A 26567-nucleotide genomic window follows, 5' to 3' on the forward strand; every position below is an offset into this window, starting at 1 on the left:
AATCGGGGAGATGAGTGTGTGGCTGGGCCGTGCGCGTGCACTGCGCAGATTTTTGTGGGCCCGCAAGCCATGCATGTATCTCCCGATACGCGCATTGGAAGGGCTTCCCGATAAAGCGGCTGGCCGGGACAGCGCCATTAGTCACTGTCCCACTGATGTGTGCGCCAGGATCCCACCGGACTGCGCAGGAAGTTTGTAAAAAAAAAAAAAAAGAAAAAAAGAAGGGTAGTTAGCGGGGTTTTAGGGGGTCGGGGCTAGAAAGGGAAAAGGGAGGCAGGTTAGGTAGGGGATTAGGAAGTTCCCGCTCAGTCCGCTCCTTTACTGAAGCGGACTGAGAGGGAACAGGGAATAAGGCCTATTGCGTCACTGTGCGCATCTACTGAAATCCCCCCCCCCCCCCCCAATGTACACACACGACCGGGCACTCGCGCGCACCCTGATATAAAATTGTGCGTGCGGGTAAAGGATTTTATAACATGCACGCACATATTATAAGATCGCCAGCATCCATGTGTGTGCGCTGGCAACCATGCACACATGGATGCCCGCAAGCAGGTTTGAAAGTTACTAGCTGCTCTGCAGCTGAATATGACCCCTTACTTATCAAACCTTGCTGCACTGTGTGTAGCTGTTTTTTCAAAATGCTAAAATCTTTTACATCTGCAAATGCTAATGAAAATTTGTTTTCTTTACTCAAGGTGGTGGGACTGCTAAGGAGAAAGACACAAAAATGGTCCTGGATAGTGGCTGATCTCTTAGAAGCACTCACGCTCAAGGGCTGCCAGCTGGGACATATCCTGAGCAGCATGGAGAAAGATAACTGGGCAGACTGAATGGATTGATTGGTCTTTTTCTGCCATACTCTAAACCACCTGAGGTAAAAAAAACATGCTATTTGTTTTAAACTGTTTTCCAAAAACTGTAGGATTCCAGCATTCTCCAAAACATTTGGAAACAACTCATACACAGAAACTATCTTCTGGTACAAAACATGAACTTCCTGACATCCACATGCAATGTCTCACTGTTACACTGATTGATGCATCTTCTTGTTTGAGGCAAATGAGGTTTTTTGGAACATTAATATCTTCATTAAATTCTAACTCACAGTATTTAAAGCATCTTTCCCGCGACTCGAAAGCATCCTGACAGCTTTGGTGTAATTGTACCTGTGAAGACCCCTCGCAGACACAGTTGTGGAGGTGCCATAAACTGGCATCCCATCTGTTGCTTCTACGAATTTAATCTAGGTATTAAGGAGTTGATTGTGGTCCCATATCAATACAACATCTTCAGCTCAGCTATATACCATAGATACCCCAACAGGTGGTGGCAGTCTTCCCATGATTCCTAGCAATAATGCATAACTTTAACTTCCTAATCTGTAATACTACAAAATACTTTTTTTTCCCCAAAGTACAAGTGGACTATCAACAAGGGTCCAACAGTGCTATTCCTAATTACCTTTTTTTTTTCACTTTTGATCCTGTGGCTCTCATAATTAGTTACCTGGGGCTGCAATCCAATTTGAAGTGATGACAAGAAAGTGATCCATGAAAAAGTAATAAGTTAAATCCAATTTCAGCCTTCCTCTAATTAAATGCACATGGAACTAATGACTCAAACCCAACCATTTCAGTGATAATGGTAATTAGCGAGGTGGGAGTCACTCTCTTTCTCAACACTGTAGGTGTAAACCACAAGGTAAAATGGTAGGAACACTCTTAATTACATGTGTCATTTTGTCAGCAATTTACACATTTTTGACCAGTCAAGTCTGTTTCGTTTGTTTTTTCTTTTCTTATGATAATTATAACACTATCTCCAAACCATACTAAATCCATGTTAATCCTTATGACCTCTTCTGTTACTTGAAACAAGAATGTATCGTTAGAGGCAGATCATTTTGCACAACCTATATCACACTCCAGTTATATAATTAGCTTTGATTATTGAGCTGCTACATTAATACATTTTAATTAAGTCTTATGGGGGAAAGAATTGGTAACAAAACTCAGATTTCTGCCAAATTTTACAACCAACTTGTTGATAAACAAGTGCTATGGAATAAAATTCTCTAAAAGTCGTTCGAACCGTTTCAGTCACCCAAGGCCCCCTGTGCCACTCCTGTACTACACACACTATTTCAGAATTCCATACCTCTTCTACATTTATTTTGTGCCCACTTCTAGGAAACATACCAAGGCCAGTAACAGTGCAAAGTCATGAGCAGGAATCAACCCCTCGTTCAATCATCAAAACAACATGTTAAATTTAAAAAAAAAAAAAACCCCATCAAATAATCTAGATATTTTTCATCCAATTAAAAAAGATATTTCACTTTACCCATCTCAAAAACCAAGTATATGTAAAGACTCTTAAAAAGAGGAAATGACTGTTAAATGAATATCATATTCTATGTAAACTGATTCTTTTCCACAGAAGTACATTGGCCAGCATCCGCCTTCCCTCTGCAAGAGGGCCGATGTACTTCTGTGGAAAAGAATGAGCCCAGAGACCTACACTGGGTGCACACAGCTGTCCGCTAGGCTCAGCAGGGTTTTGCAGTACTTTACCTGGGCTGCATCACGCATCAACTTCAGTGAGAAACTAGTCTTTTACTAAAAGGTTATGCTCCCTTTTGCAGGTATATAAATGCTATATTTTAGTGATGCACACCCACAGGGGGCCATTTCAATGTACACTGAGATGCCTTTTTAACGAGGAACCTTAATTTAAATCACTATTGGCTCACGTCAGATCCAATTTCTGTAGGGAAGAGTGCATTTATGAATGCTGTGAAATCTGAAAGAGTTCAAGTTATCAACGGATTCATTTAACAATCAAAACATCCTGTCACAGTCAGGAGTCTCTTCTATTTTGGTGATCAAGATTCAGGTATCTGAATCTGTGGTTCTGCCTTTGGGAGGATGCGGCATATAAAAATTTACTCGTTTTCACTTTATTACCACTGAAATAGATCTGCATGGTACTTTCTTAGGAGAAAATGTGTCACCTCATTTGTTTCTAATTAATGTATTCACACTGGCGACAAAACTGCCCAAAGAACCAAAATGAATTACCAGTGAGAAAAAAACGGACAAAGCTACAAAATAATGATCAATAAAACTCTTAATGTATAAATAAATGATTCGTAGCTTGTAAAGGAAGGGCATTCAGGGCTGTAGATATATTTTCGCTACTGCAAACCTCCTTCACATTAACTTAAGGCAACTTTTAAAGCCATGGATATGGAAAATATTTATAAAACTAGCCATCTCTAAATTCATGGCTTTGATTGCACTTTTATGGTTCTTTCCAGAAGCCAATGATTAAGTTCACTCAGCTTAAATCATTATGTCTCTCAGCCATTTGTGACATTGGGCTGTGAGGATGGAAGCCCTGGTCAAGCACAAGACCGGAAAAGTTTAAATATATTTGAGAGGGGGGTGTGATAAAAACACATGTTAAAATGCAGAAAGACTAATTCTGCCACTGCCTGCATTTCTGGACTTCAGATCCCCCTCATGTGCTATTCTGCTTCAACAATATATCAGGACTAAAAATCTTATTTTGCATTCAAACTAAACACACGTTCACCTTTAATTTTTTTTTTTTAAACCGCTTTATAACAATTTAAATCTGCAATTAAGATTTCAATGAAACTATATCGTATCCCTATCAAGCATTCTTAGATCTGTCTCACTGTAAGCTGCTGCTGCATCATGGTCCATTTACACATGTATAGCTACCCGACAATGCTGGACATATTGCAAAACTCAGGTTTTTTTTGGCCCAGAGTTTCTTCCTGCCCCTTTGGGATCCCAGTTAAATCGTAAATGGCTTCACTGAACTATTCCCCTCCATTTTTATATAGCAACATAGTATAGATGGCAGAGAAAGACCAAATGGTCATTCCAGTCTGCCCAGCAAGCTGCTCATGATAGTAACTGCTGCTCCTTACAGGTTACCCCCATGCCTTCTGTTAAAGGTAGTTACTGCAACTCTGTACAGATTAACCCCCATGCTCCCCTTTTTTTTCATTTCCAACATCTAGTATTTAGCGAACCACAGTATCTATCCCATGCTTGGAGAAGAGATGGCTGAGGGGGGATATGATAGAGGTCTTTAAGATCATGAAAGGTCTTGAACGAGTAGATGTGAATCTATTATTTACACTTTCGAATAATAGAAGGACTAGAGGGCATTCCATGAAGTTAGCAAGTAGCACATTTAAGACTAATCGGAGAAAATTATTTTTTACTCAACGCACAATAAAGCTCTGGAATTTGTTGCCAGAGGATGTGGTTAGTGCAGTTAGTGTAGCTGGGTTCAAAAAAGGTTTGGATAAGTTCTTGGAGGAGAAGTCCATTAACGGCTATTAATCAAATTGACTTAGGGAATAGCCACTGCTATTAATTGCATCAGTTGCATGAGATCTTCTTAGTGTTTGGGTAATTGCCAGGTTCTTGTGGCCTGGTTTGGCCTCTGTTGGAAACAGGATGCTGGGCTTGATGGACCCTTGGTCTGACCCAGCATGGCAATTTCTTATGTTCTTATGCCCTTTTGAAGCCATTTACCAATTTCGTCCTTACCATCTCGTCTGGGATGGAATTCCAGGCATCCACTACCCTTCTCCATGAAGAAATATTTCCTGATGTTGGTTCTGAGACATCCCCCCCTGTGGTTTCATTTTGTGATCCCTAGTTCTGCTGTTTCCTTTCTAATAGAAAGGTTTGACATTTGCACATCATTAATACCATTCAGGTTTCTGAAGGTCTGGTTCTTGTCTCCCCTGTACCTCCTCTCCTCTAAGGTATACATATTTAGATCCTTCAGTTTCTCTTCACAAGTCTTCCGATACAGTTTCCCACACCATTTTGGTCATTTTTCTCTAGACTGCTTCCATCTTTCTCCATCTCTTTTGAGATATGGTCTCCAGAACTGAACACAGTACTCCAAATGAGGCCTCACCAAGTACTTGTACAAGGGCATTATCACATCCTTTTTCTTACTCGTTATCCCTCTCTCTATGTAGCCTAGCAACCTTCTGGCTTTAGCTATCACCTTATCACATTGCTTCACTGCCTTCAGAACACCAGAAACTATTACCATAAGGTCCATCTCAAAAAGACAAGCTTTATCTTCTATACCTTCCACAATGTAGCTCACAAAGATATTGAACAGAATCAGTCCCAAAACTGATCCTTGAGGCACTCCACTTAATACTGTTCTCTCCTCACAGTAGGATCCATTTACCATTATACGCGGTCTTCTGTCAGTCAACTAGTTTGTAATCCACTCTACCACCTGGTGCTCAATCCCAAGCTTCTCATTTTATTCATGAGCCTCTTATGTAGGACCATATCAAAAGCTTTGCTGAAATCCAAGTAAATCACATTGAGTGCTCTTCCTTGATCCAGTACTTTTGTCACCCATTCAAAAAAGTAAATCAGATTTGATTGATAGGATGTTCCCCTGCTGAATCCATGCTGCCTTGGGTCCAGCAACCCACCAGATTGTAGATAGTTCACTTTCCTTTCCTTCACCACCAAGGCGAGGCTGACTGGCATCCTCTCTGCTACTGCTCTTGTAAAGCGGGACCACAACCGCTCTTTTCCAGTCCTGTGGCAACACTCCATTTCCAGGGATTAATTGAACAGGTCTTTCGTCTTTAAGCTCCTTTAGTATCCTGGGATGTACCTCATCCAGACCCATGGCCTTGTCAACATTCAGTTTTCCTAGCTCCTCCAAGACATTCTCTTCTGTAAATGGGATTGTATTTACCCCACTCCTATCCAAGGTCTTGCCAAGCAGCAACAATCCTTCTCCAGGGTCCTTTTTAGTCAACACTGAACTGAAGTATTTTTTTAATATTTCTGCTATTTCTTTGTCATTCTTCAAAAATTGCTTTTTGTCACCTTTCAGTTTCACTATACCACCTCAGGCCTTCCTCCTTTCTCTTATGTATCTGAAAAATGTTTTGTCATTGCACTTTACCTCTTTGGCAATCCTTTCTTCCACTTGATTTTTTGCTTTCCTGATTTCTTTCTTCGCTTCCTTCAGCTTCACCAAATAATTCTTCCTTGCTTGGGATCTTTTGTATTTCTCAAATGCTGTTCTTTTTACCTTTATTTTTTTCAGCCACCTCCTTTGAGATCCAGATTGGTTTCTTTCCCTTCACCAATTTCCTCCCAATCTTCTAGTTTATCCTTCAGGTATGTCCCATTTGGATAAAGTCTGTATTTTTAAAGTTCAAAGACCGGATCTTTGTAAGACTTCTCTCTCTCCTGGTTGCGATATCGAATAATACCATCTGATGATCACTTGTGCTTAAGTGAGCCTCTACCTCGACATTAGAGACACTATCCCCATTTGAGAGCATTAGGTCAAGTGTTACTCCCTCCCTTGTGGGTTCCGGTACCATTTTTGAAGTACAGCCCCTTGAAGGGCATCCACTATCTCACTATTTTTTTTCAAGATGCTGCAGTAGGGATACTCCAAACTACATCTGGCAGATTAAAATCTCCAACGAGCAACACTTCTCCCTTCTTTCCCACATTTTGGATGTCTTCGACCAGATCTCTGTCCAGTTCTCCTGTTTGAGTTGGAGGCCTGTATATCACACTAGTGTAAATGGCAACATCATCTTTTTTTAAAATATGCTTCATCCTTTCCAGATGTCCCTTGCAATTCAGTTGCTCGGATATTGTTTTTGACATAAAGAGCTACTCCTCTACCTTTTTGCCCTGTCTGTCCTTCCTTAGCAAGTTATAGCCCGGGATAGCTGTATCCCAATCATAAGACTCACTGAACCATGTCTCTGTAATAGCAACACTGTCCAAGTATCCCCTTCCCAACTCTTACCCTACCACCACAGGATCTGGGGGCACCTAGTACCTCTGGTACCTGCCTAACATGGACCTTAAGACTGGCTGCTAGATGTTGTCACTCGAGTGAAAATGGGGACCTCCTTCCCTTCAGGGACTGAGAATACTACCTCTGCAGCATCCTCAGCTGAACCCTGGGACATGACCTGGGAACAGAGGCCAGGACTTCCAAACACACTTTTCACCTAACCTGCCACTGGTCCACTGTTCTTAAAATTTTATAGCCCCAAATATATAAATAGTGGTGCATCTACCGATTTTCTTTTTAAGCATCCACAGAATTATTTCCTCTCCTTTAGCAAACTCCGTGTATGTTCCCAATTCAGAAACCTAATACAATACAACTCACCTCCGAGTCATCAAAAGGCCAGAGGATAGAGTTAAAGGGAACCAAGAATCAATTTGCTAGATGAAACTTTCTTTCCAAAACCTATTTAGGGTGTGATGTCCCGCTGAGCACACAGGATGACAGGATGCATTCAAAACCTATGGTTATACTGCCAGTGAGTCACACAGAAAGGAAATAAATGAACTGCAGCAAGGCGATAAGAGATTCCCTACACAGGACTTCACTAGACTAATTTTGCAATCTGTTTGTGCCAGTCCAGTTTACATGACAAAAGCCTGCCTGTCAGTCTTTAATTAGAGAGAAAAGCCTGGCAGGCTGAGATCACACTCTCCCACACTATGCAGGGATCATAAACTATAGATTCAGTAGTCCTTTCACAAAAGCAAGAGTACTCCTAAACTCCTCTTTACTCTCCTTGACTATCAGCTGCAGAACTTAGGGTCTGGACACCCTCCACAACCACAAATGCTATGTGCACGTGCTCTTCTGGGCAATACATATAACCCTGTACCTTTTGTCAGTAAACTTAGCAAACAAATCCCTGAAAGCTCGCAGATTCCTATGGTAAAGAGCTTTGCTACTGCCTGTGTCATATGTTTCTTGTGCTTCTCCCAACATAAGAAATCCAAGGAAGCGTTGTAACCTCGTGAAAGTTCAGTGCAGAAATTGGCCAGGTGTCACTAACTCTAGGTATGCACATCTGCTTGCTTATTTCTCTGGCTAAAAGTGGTTTATTATTATGCTCAGTAAATACTTTAAAAAAGGCGTATCATCCTCAAAGGAGGAAGAAGCATTATGTAAGTTGAATGTCAAACATTAGAGCAGTGTTTAACCGCCCCCCCCCCCCTTGAAAATAACAAAAAAAATAGTATCTTATCTGAGTGACATTTTGTGGTTAAAGCAAAGTGATCACACAGCAGTCTTTACGTTCTTGAACCAAGACACTAGCCCTCTCCTTTTCTTCTTCTATTTCCTTTTTTTTTTTGTTTAATAATACATTGTCATTTTACCAATTCACTTGGGGGTCTGTTATTTCTAAGAGGACTCGCATCATTTTCAAAGCTGTAAAAAAGCTCCAGGAGTAGTGGTGGTGGTGGGGGGTGGGGGGTGGAGGAAAGAAAAAAAAAAAAGAGAGAGAGAGAATGGGCAACCATTTGAATCACTGAGTGACAGACTGGGCTAGCTCTCTGTATACATTAATAAATTAGAATTTTAATTGTGTCTCTGACTGCAGGAGATGCTCCAGTACTTTAATATGTACCAACCACTGGCAATGTTAGAGAATCTGCAATGTGGCCTCCTCTGTTGACCTCTGCGACACAATTCCCAGTCTGACTACAGAAACTGTTTAGTTTGATCCTTTCAACTTATTTGAATCCTGACAAATAAGCTCACAGCTGAAAGGTCAACACAGTCATATTTCATCCTCTGGAGCTATTCTTAAGACACCAGCCCCACAAAGCACCCCTTTCAGTACCTGACACTGGACCTAGCTAGCACAATACCTTATTAAAAATGTCCCCAGTGGTACAGTCTATTAAAAGGCAACATGGATAGGCTACGGATTTTACCAAATAAGATATTTTTCAGAAGTGTTAATATATACATACGGCAAGCACTCACCACTTTTCATAAGTATCTATTTACCCAATGGCCAAGAATTCTCTTAGTTTCCCCCAAGTTGAAAGTTTGAATATAAACTTTAATTTTCTTACTGATATTTGCATTTCCTTTCTTATAATATTACAATCTCTTCCTTGCATAAAGAGATTTAAAAAAAAATGTCTTATCCATCCTGAATGGCAGGGTGGATGGTGGGGGGAGCAGGCAAGGGAGGGGGTAAACTACGATCAGAAATATACACAAGCTTTCTAGCTCCGGACTCAATGCTGACTTTCCGATTGGTCTCCGTAACCACCCCTGCCACACATACTGAGAAAGAAGAGACAAATCTGTAAATATTGATTTTCTTTATGTACTTGTTATAATACCAGGTCAACAGGGTTTATAATTACAAAAATTACTCTGCAGCTGCACTAGTCTTAGCCCATCTTAACAGTATAAAGTAGGGGGTTAAAGTGGTGGCTCTTGAATCTAGTATTTTGGACCGTCACAGCAGAGTTTCAGGATGCCCACAGGAACATTCATGGCGCACATGTGGATGCATCTGGTAACAGGATCGGTTAATTTGCATGATTTGAATTCATCAAGAAAACAAGGACTTGTCTGGACGTCTCAAGGACCAGATTTAAAAAACACCTGGTTGAACTGCACACTTTGCATTTGCACAGAGAAATTAAATCTTACCACCACCAACACTCTTAACTTTTGCCACAAGTGCATTTTGAAACCAGTTTCAAAAGAATTCTAAGATAACTGAACTCCATGCATAGTTCAGTTTTAAACTGATTGGACAAACTTAAATGAATATTAGAGCCTAACAATAAAACTGTGATTTCTGAAATGAATGTGCTATTTATTACACAGTATTATCAATAGATCTTCATAAATATGTAGTTTCCTGGCGAAGTTACAGGGGCAGAGGGGGCATAAGTCCTGTTTAAGGGATCTTGCAGATGTTGACATAGATCCTTAGCCCTCAAAGGTGCTTTATATATTTTGTTGCGGTCCTGGCTGCGAGCACTGCGGCCAGGTCCTTACCTCCTTGTTCCTGGACCTGCTCCCGCCTCCGGAGCCCTGACTTGCGGCCTGTTTGGCGGCGAAAGCGCTGGGGCTGCGCCGCCGCAAAGGTGCCTGGGGACGCCCTGCTCCTAGGCGCGTGCCACTTGGACGCCTTTCTAGCCCGGTTCCCGCCAGCGGTGACTCCGCCCAGTTCCTGACGTCAGACGCCGCGGCCTTGATAAGCCGTCCGCGGCCATCCAGTCTTCGCCTTGCAACGGGTTAGCCTCCCGGTTTCCTGTTGCACTGTGCCCCGGAGTGACTCGCTTGGCTTCGTCGCTTCGTTCCTGCTACAGTACCTGCTTGGTTTCTGCCTGCCTGCTACAGTACCTGCTTGATTCCTGCCTGCCTGCTACAGCACCTGCTTGGTTCCGGTTACCTGCTACAGTACACCAGCGTGGTTCCTGCTCGCCAGCTCAGAGCCTGCTTGGTCCCTGCTTGACAGCTACAGTGCCAGCTTGGTTCCTGCTCGCCAGCCACAGTGCCAGCTTGGTTCCTGCTCGCCAGTACAGTGCCAGCTTGATTCCTGCTCACCAGCTCACAGCCAGCTTGGTCCCTGCTTGTCGGCTACAGTGCCAGCTTGGTCCCTGCTCGTCGGCTACAGTGCCAGCTTGGTTCCTGCCTGTCACCTACAGTTCCTGCCTGGTTCCAGTACCCGAGTCTTGCTACAGTTCCTGCCTGGTTCCAGTACCCGAACCCAGTTACAGTATCACTACTGTCCTAGTCTGGTTCCAGTTACCTGTCCTGATCCACAATCCGCCTAATTCCCAGCGGCCGGGCCCCTACGGGCTCCTCCCGGGGGGGGGACTTCGGCTTCCAAGGGTGAAGCCACCTAAGTCCCAGCGGTTGGGCTCCTACGGGCTCCTCCTGGGGGAGTACCAGCTTCCAGGGTGAAGAGCATCTACGACCCGCCTGAACATCTGCCTCCTGGCCTGTTATTCATTAGAGACATTGACTATCTATTCCCAGTCTCCAGAAGGTCGGCCCAAGGGTCCACTGAACTGAGACTCCCACAACATATTTGGGGTGATATTCCCAATGGATTATGTTCATTGTTGAGGTTGCAGGTATTTACAGCAGAAAGAAAACAGTCTATGTACAGTCACTCTTTCTATTCTTGCTGAACAGACTTTTCTTCTCTCCCAATTCCTCTGAACTAATGGGATAGCCACTTAATGAGAGTTCTGAATTGAGCATTCAAGGTCCAGGGAAAACCCTTTTGTTTGTTTATTTACAGGGTTTATACCTACCTATCCACATAGACAGATTCAGAAGTGTCTGGTTATCATTCCAAAAAATCTGGGATTGCATCCCATGTCCCAGTAGAGCATGTACACTGACACCACAGGTATGCCAGTGCTCAGATAGCTTCTAAATACAGTTCCTATTGACAGCCCTGCTGGAAAGAAGGAATGGTGGTGCTGATTTAAAGGTCTATGAGCTACCTGCCCTATTACTTCGGTATCTTTACTCCTATTGGCTCTTTCTGCCCTCCAGGAGACGTCATCTCTGGGAAATCTCCAGGATTGCATTATACCCCCTACTGGAATGAAACACTAACAATATCCTAGCAGAGGTGGACTGTATCATACTTTTTCCCTGGGTTAGGATAATGGATTTAATTAAATTTAGGCCTTATAAATATATAGTGATGAGATCCACCTGTGTAGTTACAGAACCAGATCACTTCAAGAAGGTACGTGTTCTTATTCAATCAGTTTTAAAGAACTCACGACGGTAGAGATGTACATCATTAATAAAGAAGTGAAAGGAAAACATGAAACTTTTATTTCACATATGTGAAATGACAGAGAAAAGGGAGAGGAGATCAATAACAAAGAAAGGAACATTTTTAAACCACATGAATCTTTTAATAAGTATGCATATTCTTCAAAAATGTGCATTAACATAAGGGAGGCTTATGCTACATATATGAAAATATAGATAGATAGATAGCAATCACTAGCTCTCAGGAAAATTAGTTTGAAATATATTCTGCAAGCTTGAAATGCTTTTTGGTAGATATACAGTATTTGAAACACAATGAATGCATTTGAAACTTATTAGTAGGCAAGCTCAATGCAGAATGTAATACATCTACCTATACAGAAAATGTATAACAAAATGGAGTCAGCCACTTATATATTCTCTTTCACAGAAAATGTACATACAAGAGTATATATAAGTAACTGACTCCAGTTTGTTATATACATATGTACACACACACACACACACCTCCTGGATCCTTCAGATCACAAACTGTGTCATCTTTTATACCTCTATACTTCTCTACACACATTTAAAACACTGCTAAAGTAGGCCATTTCTTCCTCTATAACACTGAGAATATCCATCCCTTCCTTTCTGAGCATGCTACCTAAGACGATAACTTTCAAACATATGTGCATATGTTGGCATGTGCCCAGGGATATGGCCATTTTATAACTTGCGTGCACATTATAAAATAGCCTGGCCACGTGCACACGTGCGTGCAATTTTAAGTGTGCGCACACCTAGCCATGTAAATCGGGTTTCAACCGCGTGAGTCAGGGTACTTTATAACCAGCGCGCATCCATGCCATTTCATCAGTTCTATCATTAGTTTGGCCAGTCAAGATTTAGGCCCTTGAAACCCCTCCTGGTTTAATAGACTCACCTCCCCTCCCCTCAGTTACCCCAGACCCTTTAAACACATCAGAAATGGCTGCTTTTTTAAGTATCACCTTCTCCATAGCAGAAATAAAGTTATGCAGTACTGGACCTGGACGTACACTCAGGTGCTTAGGTATTTATGCGCACATCTCTTGGCCCCGCCCCACGCCCTTTTTTAAACCAAGTGAAATGTGCGCGCTGCGGAAGATATATGCATGTAGGCAGCTTTTAAAATACTGCGGGCACGTGTGAGCCCTATATACGCGTATCTCCTAATTTTGGCGTGCTCCGGGCTTTTAAAATTCACGGTTATATGTTCATCCACTCTCTTATCACATCCTCCTTCCTAGACTACGGCAACTTGTTCTTTGTGACCTTCCATCGAGCCATCTTTCTCCACTGAAATCTATTCAAAATTCAGCTGCACAACTTATTTTCATTCAACATTGCTATGTAACTACTCTTCTCAAGTCATTACATTGGCTCTCCACCTACTATGCCTACAGTTCAAGCTTTTCTTATTCGCTTATAAATGCATTCACTCTGCAGCTCTTCATTACCTATCTTCTTTTCTATATCCCTACACCCTTCCTTGTGAACCCAGTTCATTGGGCAAGTCACTCTTATCTCCTCTATCTCCAATTCTTGAATCCACATGTTTCACCTTGCTGTGCCGTATGCATGGAATAAACTCCCTGAGTTAGTGCATCATGATCCTTCACTTGCCATATTCAAAATCCATCTTTTTAAAGTTGCTTTTAACCATTAACCTACAATAAATATACTTTCCATTCATTTGTCATGTATATTTATCCTGATGAGATAGTCTGCTTCATGGAGCAGAGATTTCTTCTTATGTTTATCTGGACAGTACAATCTATGTCTAATAGCCATTTCTGGATGATAAATAGCAGTAATAGTAATGAATATGTGTGTGTGTGTGTGTGTGTATATATATATATATATATATATATATATATATATACACACACACACACACACATACACATATATACACACAGAAATCATGGTGATTTGCATAGATATTTAGAAATAAAACAGATATATAATTTTTCTTTACCTGGATGGCTGGCTGTTTGTCATTCCTCTTGGGTGACTTTAATCCACTGGCTTGTTGCTGCTGTAGTAAAAGCTGTCGTGCAACCTGAAAAGCCTGGAAGAAAAAGAGGAAGAATAATTTGCTTTTGATTTGCACATCGACTAATTTTTGATGCATGATACATCACAAATTAGCAATGAGAATATGACTCCCAACATGTCACTTTCATTTTCCAGTACAAGTAGCCTAATGGTTACAGCAACAGGCTAAGAACCGGGGAAGCCAGGGTTTAAATCCTTCAGACACTCCTTGTGCCCAAGTCACTTCACCCTCCACTGCCTCTTGTATAATTTTAGGGGGTCACTTACTAACAGGCCAAGACAGTACGGTGAGCACCCGTTTGACCACGCGTTTTCGACGCGCTCTTATTACCCCTTATAGTGTAAGGGGTAATAGAGTGTCAAAAACTAATAGCGCTCATCACATGCAAATGCTTTTCTGTACACCCTCTGACTTAATATCCTAGCGATATTAAGTCAGAGGAACCTAAATTAAAAAAAAATAAATTAAAAAATAAAAATAAAAAAAAAATCTGCCTGCAGGTCAGCGGGTTAGAAAAACGGATGCTCAATTTTACCAACGTCCGTTTTCCTAACCCATGGCTGTCAGCGGGTTTGAAAACAGATACCGGTAAAATAGAGCGTCGGTTGTTGGACCCGCTGACAGCCACCTCTACCGCTAATTAGGAGGTGCTAGGGACACGCTATTGTCCCTAGCGCCTCTGAATTAGTGCATCACCTCATTTAAATAGAGAATCGCACGCCCAGGAGAGGTGCTTGGGCGTGCGGAGGGAGAGCGGGCGCTCAACATGGAGCGCCTGCTCTCCTGCGATTTTTACAGTATTGGCCTGTTAATGTTTTCTCCCATTTTGTGTCTATGGGGAAAATGCTTTGTAAATAGGATCCTTAGATTGTAAGCCCTCTAGCGCAGGGAAAAACCTACTATTCCCAAATGTAACTCGCCTTGAGCTACCAAGAAAAAGGTGCAAGCTAAATCCAAATAAATTAATAAAGAATGAGGCCAGTCCTCACTGTGACTTCCTATATATCCTGTTTTATATTAAACAAGATTTGAATGCCAGCAAGTTGAAGCCACTGTATGTTGACAATTGCAAGATAGAAAAATACCTACAGTACTTGTCTGTAATTCGCCTTGATTTACCAATGAAAAGGTGCGAGTTAAATCTAAATAAATAAATAAATGACAGTATGTTAACCACTGCAAGACCTATTAGACTTGAGGGCAAGCTCAAGTTTCCAAGCCTATGTTCAATAGAAGTACAATTTCCCTGCCAAGTCAAATACTCGGTCTCTAGGGATATCAAACTTGCTATCAAACGCAGAGGCATGCCTTGTTGGTCAGGGGATCAATATTGGTAGTGATGTGCCCCTCAGCTGAAGAAATGCTAAGCACTGAGCATCCTCTATACAAACATTCCCAAATAAGGAAAATATGTGGAGGCCAGTTCAGATACCCAGCTGTTCTCTTGCAGGTTGCCAAGCCGGCAGACCTGGGTTGGACACTCTTAGTTCCTGTTTCTCGGCTTGCTAGGCAGACTGGGTGGGAAAACAGCTGCAAAGCCAAGCTCATGTTCTCCAGGGCAGCAGTAAGAGTAGCTCTGTACAGAGCAGCATCCTTCCCTTGGTCACAGATCACAATAGTATCTTCATTTTTATGCGAGAAGCACAAAACTCTGGGAAATACTGGAAAAGAAGCCAGATGGCGCCATGCTGAGCATGGGGTGAGAAAAGATAGCATGAGCCCCTGTGGCAGTGCATTAAAAATTGTCTTTGGTGAAACATAATGGGGACAAGTTTCAAATAGCCCTCCTAGTTGCATAGCACACAAGATACTTTGGTCACATATACTAAGTAACTATAGCATATAAAGTAGACATGCTGAAAATGTCCATGTACTTTGCACCTGCTACTTGTGCAGAAGTGGGGGGAGTAGAGAAATAAATAAATAAATAAATTTATTTATTTAAGTGTTTTATATACCATCGTTCCAGGTGAGAATCACTAGGTCACAACGGTGTACAGGTTTAACACAGACAAAGGGTGAATTACAAAGGCAGGCATACATACAGGTAAACAAACATTCAGGTTAACAATGGTGAGCACCTTTGAAAAAGACAAATGCGCACACCATTTGTCCTCCCCTGATCTAAATACCCTCACATCCCTCCCTGTCCATGCCTCTTTTTATCTCAGCTAAATGTACGCACACCATGGAAACCCATACCTACTTTTAGCTCAGCAGAGGAGGAAAAGGGTAATTTACAGACAGACCGATTTACCCGAGTAAATGGCTTCAAAAATTGCCCTCACTGTGTCACGGACTCTGCCTGACAATACATCATTTACCTTGGAATGCTATTCATAACTCGCTAGTGGCTTCCCTTCACTCTTCCTTTGTGATTTAACAGATCATCACTATCTCACAGCTAAGCAGTGCATCTTCAGCCAGACTTTTTGATATCCTACATTTATAAAACAGCTTAGAAAAGCTGAGCAAAAGGATGACATATTTCCAACAAAGGTGTTAGTGTTTTCTTGCAAAAAAACAAAATACATAATTAGTAACAATATTCATTTTTTCATTGCATAATATATATATATAATTTATCTTGGGAAAAAATAAGATCAATATACAAAGGGTTTGTCTAATTTATGGAGTCATCCAGACAAAATCTGGAATTTGAACATCCACCCTCCACCACCCCACCTGCCCCTGCCCCTTCCCCTTTCCTGTTTGTTGGCTAAATTTTGTCTGGTCAACTTGTCTGCACAAAATTTACCCAGCTAAGACGAGGTGGTTCTGGAGGCATTCCTGGGGATGCAGTTTCACTTTGTCTGAGGATCACTTCATTTTCAGCACCAGATAAATCTGGTCGATAAAATACCTGACTTGAAATTTTCAGGATAACTTTATCTGGGTATACTGCAACTGAATATCTGAGCAACTTTATCTGGGAAACTTTTATACAGATACATTTCACAAATCGCCAGCTTATTCAATATCGACTTTGATAAGCGTAAGTGCATAAATAAAAAATAGTAGAAATAAAAACAATTCTCATAACCTTCAAAGAAGGAAAGACAAAAGAACTCCCAAAGGGAGGCAAAACGAAAACTACCAACCGTATTAATTTTTCTTAACTGTTATTTTCAAATTTTGAAATATTTTATGAAACTGACAAATTGCTCATTTTGGTGAGAGATCTCAGCTCTGGAAGCACTTTTAGGTTCCTGCAGATAGAGTAAATATTTAATACATGAGTTCTATATCATTGGTTCTCAAACCAGTCCTCAGGATACATCTAGCCAGTCAAGTTTTTAACATATCCACAATGAATATGCATGAGAGAGATCTGCATATAATGGAGAGAGTGCATGCAAATCTCTCTCATGCATATTCATTATGGATATCCTGAAAACATGACTAGCTAGGTGTGTCTCAAGGACTGGGTTGAGAACCCTGTTCTAGAAAATGGTAAGAACATGCCATGCTGAGTCAGACCAAGGGTCCATCAAGCCCAGCATCCTGTTTCAACAGTGGCCAATTCAGGTCATAAGAACCTGGCAAGTACCCAAAAACTAAGTCTATTCCATGTTAATGCTGCTAGTAATAGCAGTGGCTAAGTCAACTTAATTAATAGCAGGTAATGGACTTCTCCTCCAAGAACTTATCCAATCCTTTTTTAAATACAGCTACACTAACTGCTCTAACCACATCCTCTGGCAACAAATTCCAGAGTTTAATTGTGCGTTGAGTAAAAAAGAACTTTCTCCAATTAGTTTTAAATGTGCCCCATGCTAACTTCATGGAGTGCCCCCTAGTCTTTCTATTATCCGAAAGAGTAAATAACTGAATCACATCTACCTGTTCTAGACCTCTCATGATTTTAAACACCTCTATCATATCCCCCCCTCAGCCGTCTCTTCTCCAAGCTGAAAAGTCTAACCTCTTTAGTTTTTCCTCATAGGGGAGCTGTTCCATTCCCCTTATCATTTTGGTCACCCTTCTCTGTACCATCTCCATCGCAACTATATCTTTTTTGAGATGCAGCGACCAGAATTGTACACAGTATTCAAGGTGCGGTCTCACCATGGAGCGATACAGAGGCATTATTACATTTTCCGTTTTATTCACCATTCCCAAACCATGCCTTCTAACATTTAGAAAAAGGCTTAAGACTTGGTTGTTTAAACAAGTATTTCCAGACCCTAACTGATTCTCGGCATCATCTATTGAAAGACACTTCTGAATACTGTAAATAATTATACCTCTGTCTGTTAAGTTACTATAGCTTTGTTTCTTCTTCCCCCAGTTGAACAGCCTTGTTTTATTGTATCTGCATTGATTCTCTTCACTTGTTCAAGGTTCAAAGTTATTACACCCCCCCCCCCCCCCCCCCCCCGTTATTTGTAAAGCAGCATGATGTGATTGTATCATGAATGCCAGTATATAAAAACTCTAAATAAATAAATAAATAAATAAATAAATAAATAAAATAAATAAAATAAATAATTCCCAACATTCTGTTTGCTTTTTTGAGTGCCGCAGCACACTGAACCAATGATTTCAATGTGTTATCCACTATGACACCTGGATCTCTTTCTTGGGTGGTAGTCCCTAATATGGAACCTAACATTTATTTATTTATTTATTTAAAATCTTTTCTATACCGTCGTTAAGGTGGGTACCGTCACAACAGTTTACAGTAAGGCACATAAAGTAATGCAATTAAAATCTTTCAGTTTACATAGGTGCCATAAGGTTCGGTAACATAGTTTTTAATAAATGTAAATTGATAAATGTGAAAAACATTGTGTAACTATAGCATGGGTTATTTTTCCCTATATGCATCACCTTGCACTTATCCACATTAAATTTCATCTGCCATTGGATGTCCAATTTTCCAGTCTCACAAGGTCTTCTTGCAATTTATCACAATCTGCTTGTGATTTAACTACTCTGAACAATTTTGTGTCATCTGCAAATTTGATTACCTCACTCGTCGTATTTCTTTCAGATCATTTATAAATATATTGAAAAGTAAGGGTCCCAATACAGATCCCTGAGGCACTCCACTGTCCACTCCCTTCCACTGAGAAAATTGTCCATTTAATCCTACTCTCTGTTTCTTGTCTTTTAGCCAGTTTGTAATCCATGAAAGGACAGCGCCACCTATCCCATGACTTTTTACTTTTCCTATAAGCCTCTCATGAGGAACTTTGTCAAATGCCTTCTGAAAATCCCAGTACACTACATCTACCGGTTCACCTTTATCTACATGTTTATTAACTCCTTCAAAAAAGTGAAGCAGATTTGTGAAGCAAGACTTGCCTTGGGTAAAGCCAAGCTGACTTTGTTCCATTAAACCAAGTCTTCCTATATGTTCTATGATTTTGATATTTAGAATACTTTCCACTATTTTTCCTGGCACTGAAGTCAGGCTAACCAGTCTATAGCTTCTCGGATCAACCCTGGAGCCCTTTTTAAATATTGGGGTTACATTAGCTATCCTCCAGTCTTCAGGTACAATGGATGATTTTAATGATAGATTACAAATTTTTACTAATAGGACTGAAATTTCATTTTTCAGTTCCTTCAGAACTCTGGGGTGTATACCATCCGGTCCAGGTGATTTACTACTCTTCAGTTTGTCAATCAGGCCTACCACATCTTCTAGGTTCACCGTGATTTGATTCAGTCCATCTGAATCATTACCCATGAAAACCTTCTCCGGTACGGGCACCTCCCCAACATCCTCTTCAGTAAACACCGAAGCAAAGAAATCATTTAAACTTTCCACGATGGCCTTATCTTCTCTAAGTGCCCCTTTAACCCCTCGATCATCTAACGGCCCAACTGACTCCCTCACAGGTTTTCTGCTTCGGATATATTTTAAAACGTTTTTATTGTGAGTTTTTGCCTCTACGGCCAACTTCTTTTCAAATTTTCTCTTAGCCTGTCTTATCAATGTCTTACATTTAACTTGCCAACGCTTATGCATTATCCTATTTTCTTCTGTTTGATCCTTCTTCCAATTTTTGAATGAAGATCTTTTGGTTAAAATAGCTTCTTTCACCTCCCCTTTTAACCAGGCTGGTAATCATTTTGTCTTCTTTCCACCTTTTTTAATGTGTGGAATACATCTGGACTGTGTTTCTAGGATGGTATTTTTTAACAATGACCACACCTCTTGCACACTTTTTACCTTTGTAGCTGCTCCTTTCAGTTTTTTTCTAACAATTTTTCTCATTTTATCAAAGTTTCCCCTTTGAAAGTTTAGCATGAGAGCCGTGGATTTGCTTACTGTCCCCCTTCCAGTCATTAAATCAAATTTGATCATATTATGATCACTATTGCCAAGCAGCCCCACCACTCTTATCTCTCTCACCAAATCCTGTGCCCCACTGAGGATTAGATCTAAAATTGTTCCCTCTTATCAGTTCCTGAACCAATTGCTCCATAAAAATGTCATTTATTCAATCCAGGAACTTTATATCTTTAACATGTCCCGATGATACATTTACCCAGTCAATATTGGGGTAATTGAAATTTCCCATTATTACTGCTTTGGTTAGCTTCCCTAATTTCTCTTAGCATTTCACTGTCCATCTCACCATCTTGACCAGGTGGACAGTAGTATACTCCTATCACTATAGTCTTCCCCGACACACAAGGGGTTTCTACCTATAAAGATTCAATTGTGCATTTATTCTCATGCAGTTTGTTTATCCTGCATGAGAATATGCCTATGCCTTCCCGGACATAAAGCGCCACACCGCCTCCTGGGTGCTCCACTCTGTCATTGCGATATAATTTGTACCCCGGTATAATAAATAAAATGAGATGTTCCAGATGACTGAACAAAATCACCCTTCATGGATTTAAACAGGATATTTTTCCTGAAGCTTTTCAAAGAAGCTAGGTTGGGTTTCCATGACTTTTGTGGAAGAAGGAGCACTTTGATGGTCAGGATACAGAGTCAGAAGTGGACATGTTTTCATTTATTTATGTCCTATGTCTGCAAAGTGGCTTCCAAAGTAAGGGCTTCTTAATGTGGTGGCACTCATCCAAATTCTTCACCATTCCAGAATCTGCCCCCTTTTACGTACTTGTCTCATAACCAAGCTTGCTTATTCTTTAGTCTTGCTTCTAATCATGAACCTAATTCAAACTTCATTCTAGGGACAAAGACAGTGAAGAATGTGAGAAAGACTTTGGCTTGATTCATCAACCATTTTCTCCTATTTTAAGCTTATAGGAGAAACCCTCAGTGAAGCAGGCCCTTGGCACAGAGCATTAGATCTTGCACACTGGGATACTACTACCCCCCACCCCCTCTGGTTCCTAAGAAGTTATAGCATAATCACTGAATCTGTAGGGTTTATAAAGTAGGAACTCAGTTCTGAGTGCTTCCCACTGCATATTGTTAAAGCACTGGCAGCATATACAGTAATGCTCTTCAATCTTTGAGGCACGAGAAATCAAATTAGCAGCAACCCAAATCTCAAGAACTATAGTCTAGGATTACATAAAAACAGAGGCATTTTTAAACTAGGTCAGACCAAAAGGTCCACTTAACCCGGCATCTTGTCTTCCAAGCAAGCAACAAGTGCTTGAAGGAAGGATGACAGGGCACCATGCGGCACTGACCATTCAATGTTATACCCATCCAGTATCCACCAGTCATGTACTGAAACAGAGGTGATATCCCTGGTTGTTTTGATAAGCAGCATGGGTTGATGTATCTATCAGAAATTTGTCTAATCCCTTTATGAACAAACCTGTCCTATTTGTATTATCATTCTGTAACAATGAGATTCACAACTGTATTCTGTATTCTGTGTAGAAGTATTTTTGTGTATTTAAAACATGATACCTGGAGGTTTCATTGGGTGGCGCTTGTTAATGAATTAGGAAACAAAGTGAGTAATAGATCCCTATTTACTTTCTCCACACCTTTCATGATTCTCTTTACCTCAGTCATATCACGCCTATTACATTTTTCCAATCTCTTTTCTAACTTTTTCCAAGTTTCTAATGAGATACAAATTATTCCATAACTCTAATCAAGTTTATTGTCCTTCACTGTACATTTTCTATGTGCAATATGCCTTTTACAGATGGGATAACCAGAACTAAACACAGTAATTGAGATGTGGGCATACCATGAATTTGTATGGTGGCATAATGACATTTTCCCTTTTCTTTCCAAATACTGTTAATAGTTCCTAACTTTCTGTTTTCCTTGTTTTCACCAGCACTACACAACGGGCTGTTGTTTTTAAAGAACTATCCACAATAATTCCAAGATAACTTTCCTGAGTGGTTTCCAGGATTTCCTGAGAAAACCAACTATTTTATTTTTCAATTTATATATTACCCTCTTCCTTAAAGGACCCAAGAAGGTTCACAATAACAATTGACAACTAAACACCTCCAAGGTATCTGTGCATAGGAGGAGGGCCTCTTTCAACAGAAAGGAGGCTCTGGAATGAGGGTAGGCTCAGAAGTAATCTAAACAGATATGTTTTGAGGGAGAAGATAGTAAATGCATAGCGCAACCTCTCAGGTGGTGGAGACAAGGGCTTGAATTAAAGAATACATGGAACAAGCACAGGGGATTTCCGAGGGAGTGGTAGGGATTGTACAGCTGACCAGTTGGTGTGGATGGGCAGACTACATAGCAGAAAAAGACCATACAGCCTATCACGTTTCTTTGTTTCTAAATACAATGGTATAAATATTTACAATACCATATACATAATAAAATAACTGACAAGAACTATTACCTTCTTACCCCTTCTCTCACAAAGGGTTAGGACAAGTAACTTCTAATACAATTCCACCCAGAAAAATGCTCCTATACCATCTCTCACTCTCCTGTTTGCTCCCAAAAGAGCTCCCAAAGAGATGAGCCCCTTTGGTATTACCGCTTCAGGGAGCAACCTGCCCCCAGCAGCACTTATAAGTCCAACGATGACATCAGTAGGGAGCCTTGGACAGCAGCAGAGCAAAAGCAGGAACAAGACCTTTAGCAAAAGGCTTCCTACAGCAAAAAGGGGAGCTTGATCTTAAAAGTTACTTCATCCATGGCAGCTCCCAGCTTTCATCTTGCTGTCTGTTTTCTCCATCCCTGGCAACAGGCCGGTTCTTATGGTTGGTTGAATGTTGACATCAGTGGGGGGCATGGCTAGTAGCAGAACAGAAGCAGGGTAAGAGCATGCTATAATACTGTCTGGAGGGTGGGTCCTACCTACAAGATTGTTTCACTCCTCCCCAGCTTGATGACCTGATAAAGGCAGGCTAACTCTGGAAAGCTAGTTACAGATGCATAGAGTTTGTCCAAAAAAAGGTACCACCTATTGTTTTTTTGTTGTCCCTTCTTTAATTTGAAAATTTTGAGCATTAATTCAGTTTTTGTGTGAAGCCTGTTTTCTGATATTTAACAGAGAAAGCAGGGATCATACTCAGTCCCAGGGACTAAGTCTTTGTACAGTTTCAACAGCTACGAGATGTGGATTATCCAAAGGGGGTCGGAGAGGGGTGGGAGGGTCAGGCAGGGAAAAGACCTCTAGGGCCCAAGGCGTAGGGAGAAAATCTTTTGAGTTATTTTACTGTCAGGGTGCAGGTACCAGAATAAAAAGGATGAACACTCTGGAAACATCTTCCAAAATTAAACTTTACTACTGCAGATCTTCCACCGTAATTAACTGCCACTATATGCATTTATTCTTTGCTACATCTATCTACAAAGTCAGATTTTCCAAAATTTCTCTTTATCTATGCAAGTATCCCTTAGTATTTGGGATCCCAAGATATCTCACCCTCCAGGGCATGGGAAAGTAAAAGTCCCAGGTAGAAAGTCTCTCCTAGATGTGGGCAGAATTCCCTTTCAAAAAAAAAAAATACCTTGAGGTCCAATGTTCTTCAAATCTCCAAATCCAGGGCAGAGACTCCAATGGGAGTCTCCAGATGAAATCCTCTTACTTCTCATTCTCCTCTCCAGATGGTAAAATGAGATCTTTCAGGGTGAAAGTTCCAAGACTATATAGCAGGGCCTCTTCTCCTTTCCTCCCTTTTGGGAAGAAAAGGTAGCAGCAAAATCTTCCTCCAAACAAAAAGGCAAAAATCTTCACAAAAATAATTAAATCAAGCAGCACAGAGTTACCACCATCTACCCACAGTGTGTAAGATGAAATCAGGCCTTCTCTTATCCTATTCCTTCCTAGAGGCTTGGGGGGGGGGGGGGGGGGGGGGCTTTCTCTCCCTGATCAAGGGCTAGGGGATCCAAAAAAACAGCAAAATGTAAAATCCCCAAATCTGCAAAAACCCTGAGATAACTTGTGGACTAGGAGGTTATCTGCATCCTTCCTATCCAAAAGCATGAAGCCTAGCCCACTAGGAATAGGGGAAACAACCAAAAAGAAAAAAAGGATCTTAGAGACACATGTGGCTCTCAAGCCTTAAGCTGATTCTCACTGAGGTTGAGTCAGTGGTGTGAAGTTAGGGTACCTAAATGGGCCCAGCAGGCGGCAATTAAAACAGTTCCTGCCAAATAGGGGTCTAGTTGGAGAGAAACTCAGTATCTTCTCAAGAGGTGTATACATAATCTACTTGAAGACAATGCATTCATAATTTAAAAGGAGCCAGGCTGGGTGTCAGTTTATGCTGATGCAATACTCCTGTAGTAAAAAAGTGCTATTTTTGTGCTAATGCAGACACTGAAGGCATTTAATGTTGTGACTGCAGCAACAGCAAAGGAAAATGATCCTGTTAGTGTCTGAAGGCGTTTTCCCTACAGATCTCCTCTTCATCTCCTTCTGAGAGGTGACAGCATAATCTATTGAAAAAATTACCACCAACAGGTTGCTGGCTGTGCCTACGAACCACTAGTACTCTCCAGTGGTAAACTTCAGTCCTCTGGTGGCTGTCCAGATTGACCTGATGAAGGGCACACAGCTCTCGAAAAATAGCCACACTTGCCACAAATGCATTGCTAGTCCAATAAAAGGGTATCGTCTACAACTTATTTATTGACCTTTATCCATATGTATCCAAATGGAATACCACAGCGGACATACTTCTTGACACCATGAAAGAATGTCTAGAGTACCCTGTGTTTTTATTGGTGAAACTAGAAAAGTAAAACCATATATACCTATAATTTAGATGCAAACAAGAACTGCACTGGAAACAGACTGGTTATAATTAGTGTGACCCTCCAGCTTCATGTACAATGGGGACAAGCTGAGACAGGCATGGTTTTACCCCACTGCAGGCATGGAGACATAGGTTCTGTTTTGTTTTAGGGAACTTAATAGTTTTGTTTTTTTTTAGTTATTTTTATTTATATTCTGCTTTTTGGCACTTCAAGACAGATTACATTCAGGTACTGTAGGTATTTCCCTATCTCCAGAGGGCTTACAATCAGAAATCAGGAAAATCAGAACTACATCTCCACGCCTACATGGGGTAAAACCATGACTGGCTCAGCTTGTCTCCGCTGGACATGGACTATATGGTTGCCTTAGTTAAAATGGATCTAACTCTGTTGGAGCTCTCATAGAGGCCAATATACTAAGCTGTGATAATATGGCTCATTAGTGTGCATCAATTAATGCAATATAACAGTCCATGCTAATGGCATGCAAATCACTTTGGGGATAAATTGCACATGTTAAAATTTGTGCATTAATGCTGTCATTATTACAAAAATACTTAACTAGACTTCACTAAGATGTCATTTTTGTGATAATGGGTCTGTGTGTATATTTGCACATTTTAACATGTATTATTTTGTTATGTGTTCATAGGTAATGAGCTGATTTACATAAATATTCAGCTCATTAGGTATTTTGAACAAATTTTGCACTAATGGTGGTGAAACCTAAACAGTATGCACTAAAATGGCACATAAATCACATAAATAGAACAGGAATGCTATTTGCCACTTTATGCGCGTTACTGCGTTTGTAAGCATTGGCGCAGCTTTGTACATTAGCCTCATAGTGACACCATATGGCAGCCAAGAGTAGAGCTAGATAGCTAGTACTATCCACCTTAACTGTAGTTTCATTATTTTGCTCCTGTACCATTAAAATAAATAAACGTGACATGCTATTGAATTACTCCATGACACCTTAAATTCAATACAAAAATCTTACAGAAAGAACGCAGCACAGGGTAACTCAAGCAAATGTAGACATCTGATTAAGTAATTTGTAGAAACCTTCTTCTATGGGAGTATGCACAATACAAACATATTAGTCCCCGCCAACAAATTTCTTTGAATTTTCAAGACAGTGGAACAGTAGACATAAAAGAGTTAATATACTGGTATCACACATTAAAAAAACAACAAACAACCTCACATTTAATTTCCTTTCATCATTAAACAATACATTTATTATTTCTGTATAGATGTGTTAAAAGGGCACGGCCTACAGAGTGGAAAACAAAACAGAGCCCAGTCGCATGTTTATTTCTTTCAGCTACTCCCTTTCCCTTCTGATAAATAATCAAACATGACATCCAGAAAAAACAACAAAAAAAGAAAAAAAAAACCCAGTGAGCTGGGAAATCCGATGGTCATCAACACCACCAAGAAAAGCAGCCCACTGTTCCCACAGTGAGTTTTCAGCCCCCACACCTACACTAACATCTGAGTAAATAACTTCAGTCACTCTTTCCATTTTCCCTCTGCAATTACTCCTACTGTTAAACAAATTATCCTGAAGGCAGTCACAAACACTGTTTCTTGTTTTTTTTTATTTTTCCCCTCCCCTTTGCAGCCATACAAGTTCAGAGTTCCATGCCAGCACTGCCTTTTTCCATCGTGTGTGCATGTGTGTATGTA

General features: G+C 40.8%; 1 protein-coding gene across 1 annotated transcript in view; it reads right to left on the minus strand.

The window, feature by feature from the left end:
* Window positions 1-26567, minus strand: part of FOXP1 (forkhead box P1) — a 1246052-nt gene that overhangs the window by 237532 nt on the left and 981953 nt on the right. Inside the window, 1 exon segment of the mRNA XM_029601088.1 lies at window positions 13652-13744. Coding sequence (XP_029456948.1) covers window positions 13652-13744 — 93 coding nt within the window.

This window comes from Rhinatrema bivittatum, chromosome 4, assembly GCF_901001135.1.
Source record: "Rhinatrema bivittatum chromosome 4, aRhiBiv1.1, whole genome shotgun sequence".
Taxonomy (NCBI): Eukaryota; Metazoa; Chordata; class Amphibia; order Gymnophiona; family Rhinatrematidae; genus Rhinatrema; species Rhinatrema bivittatum.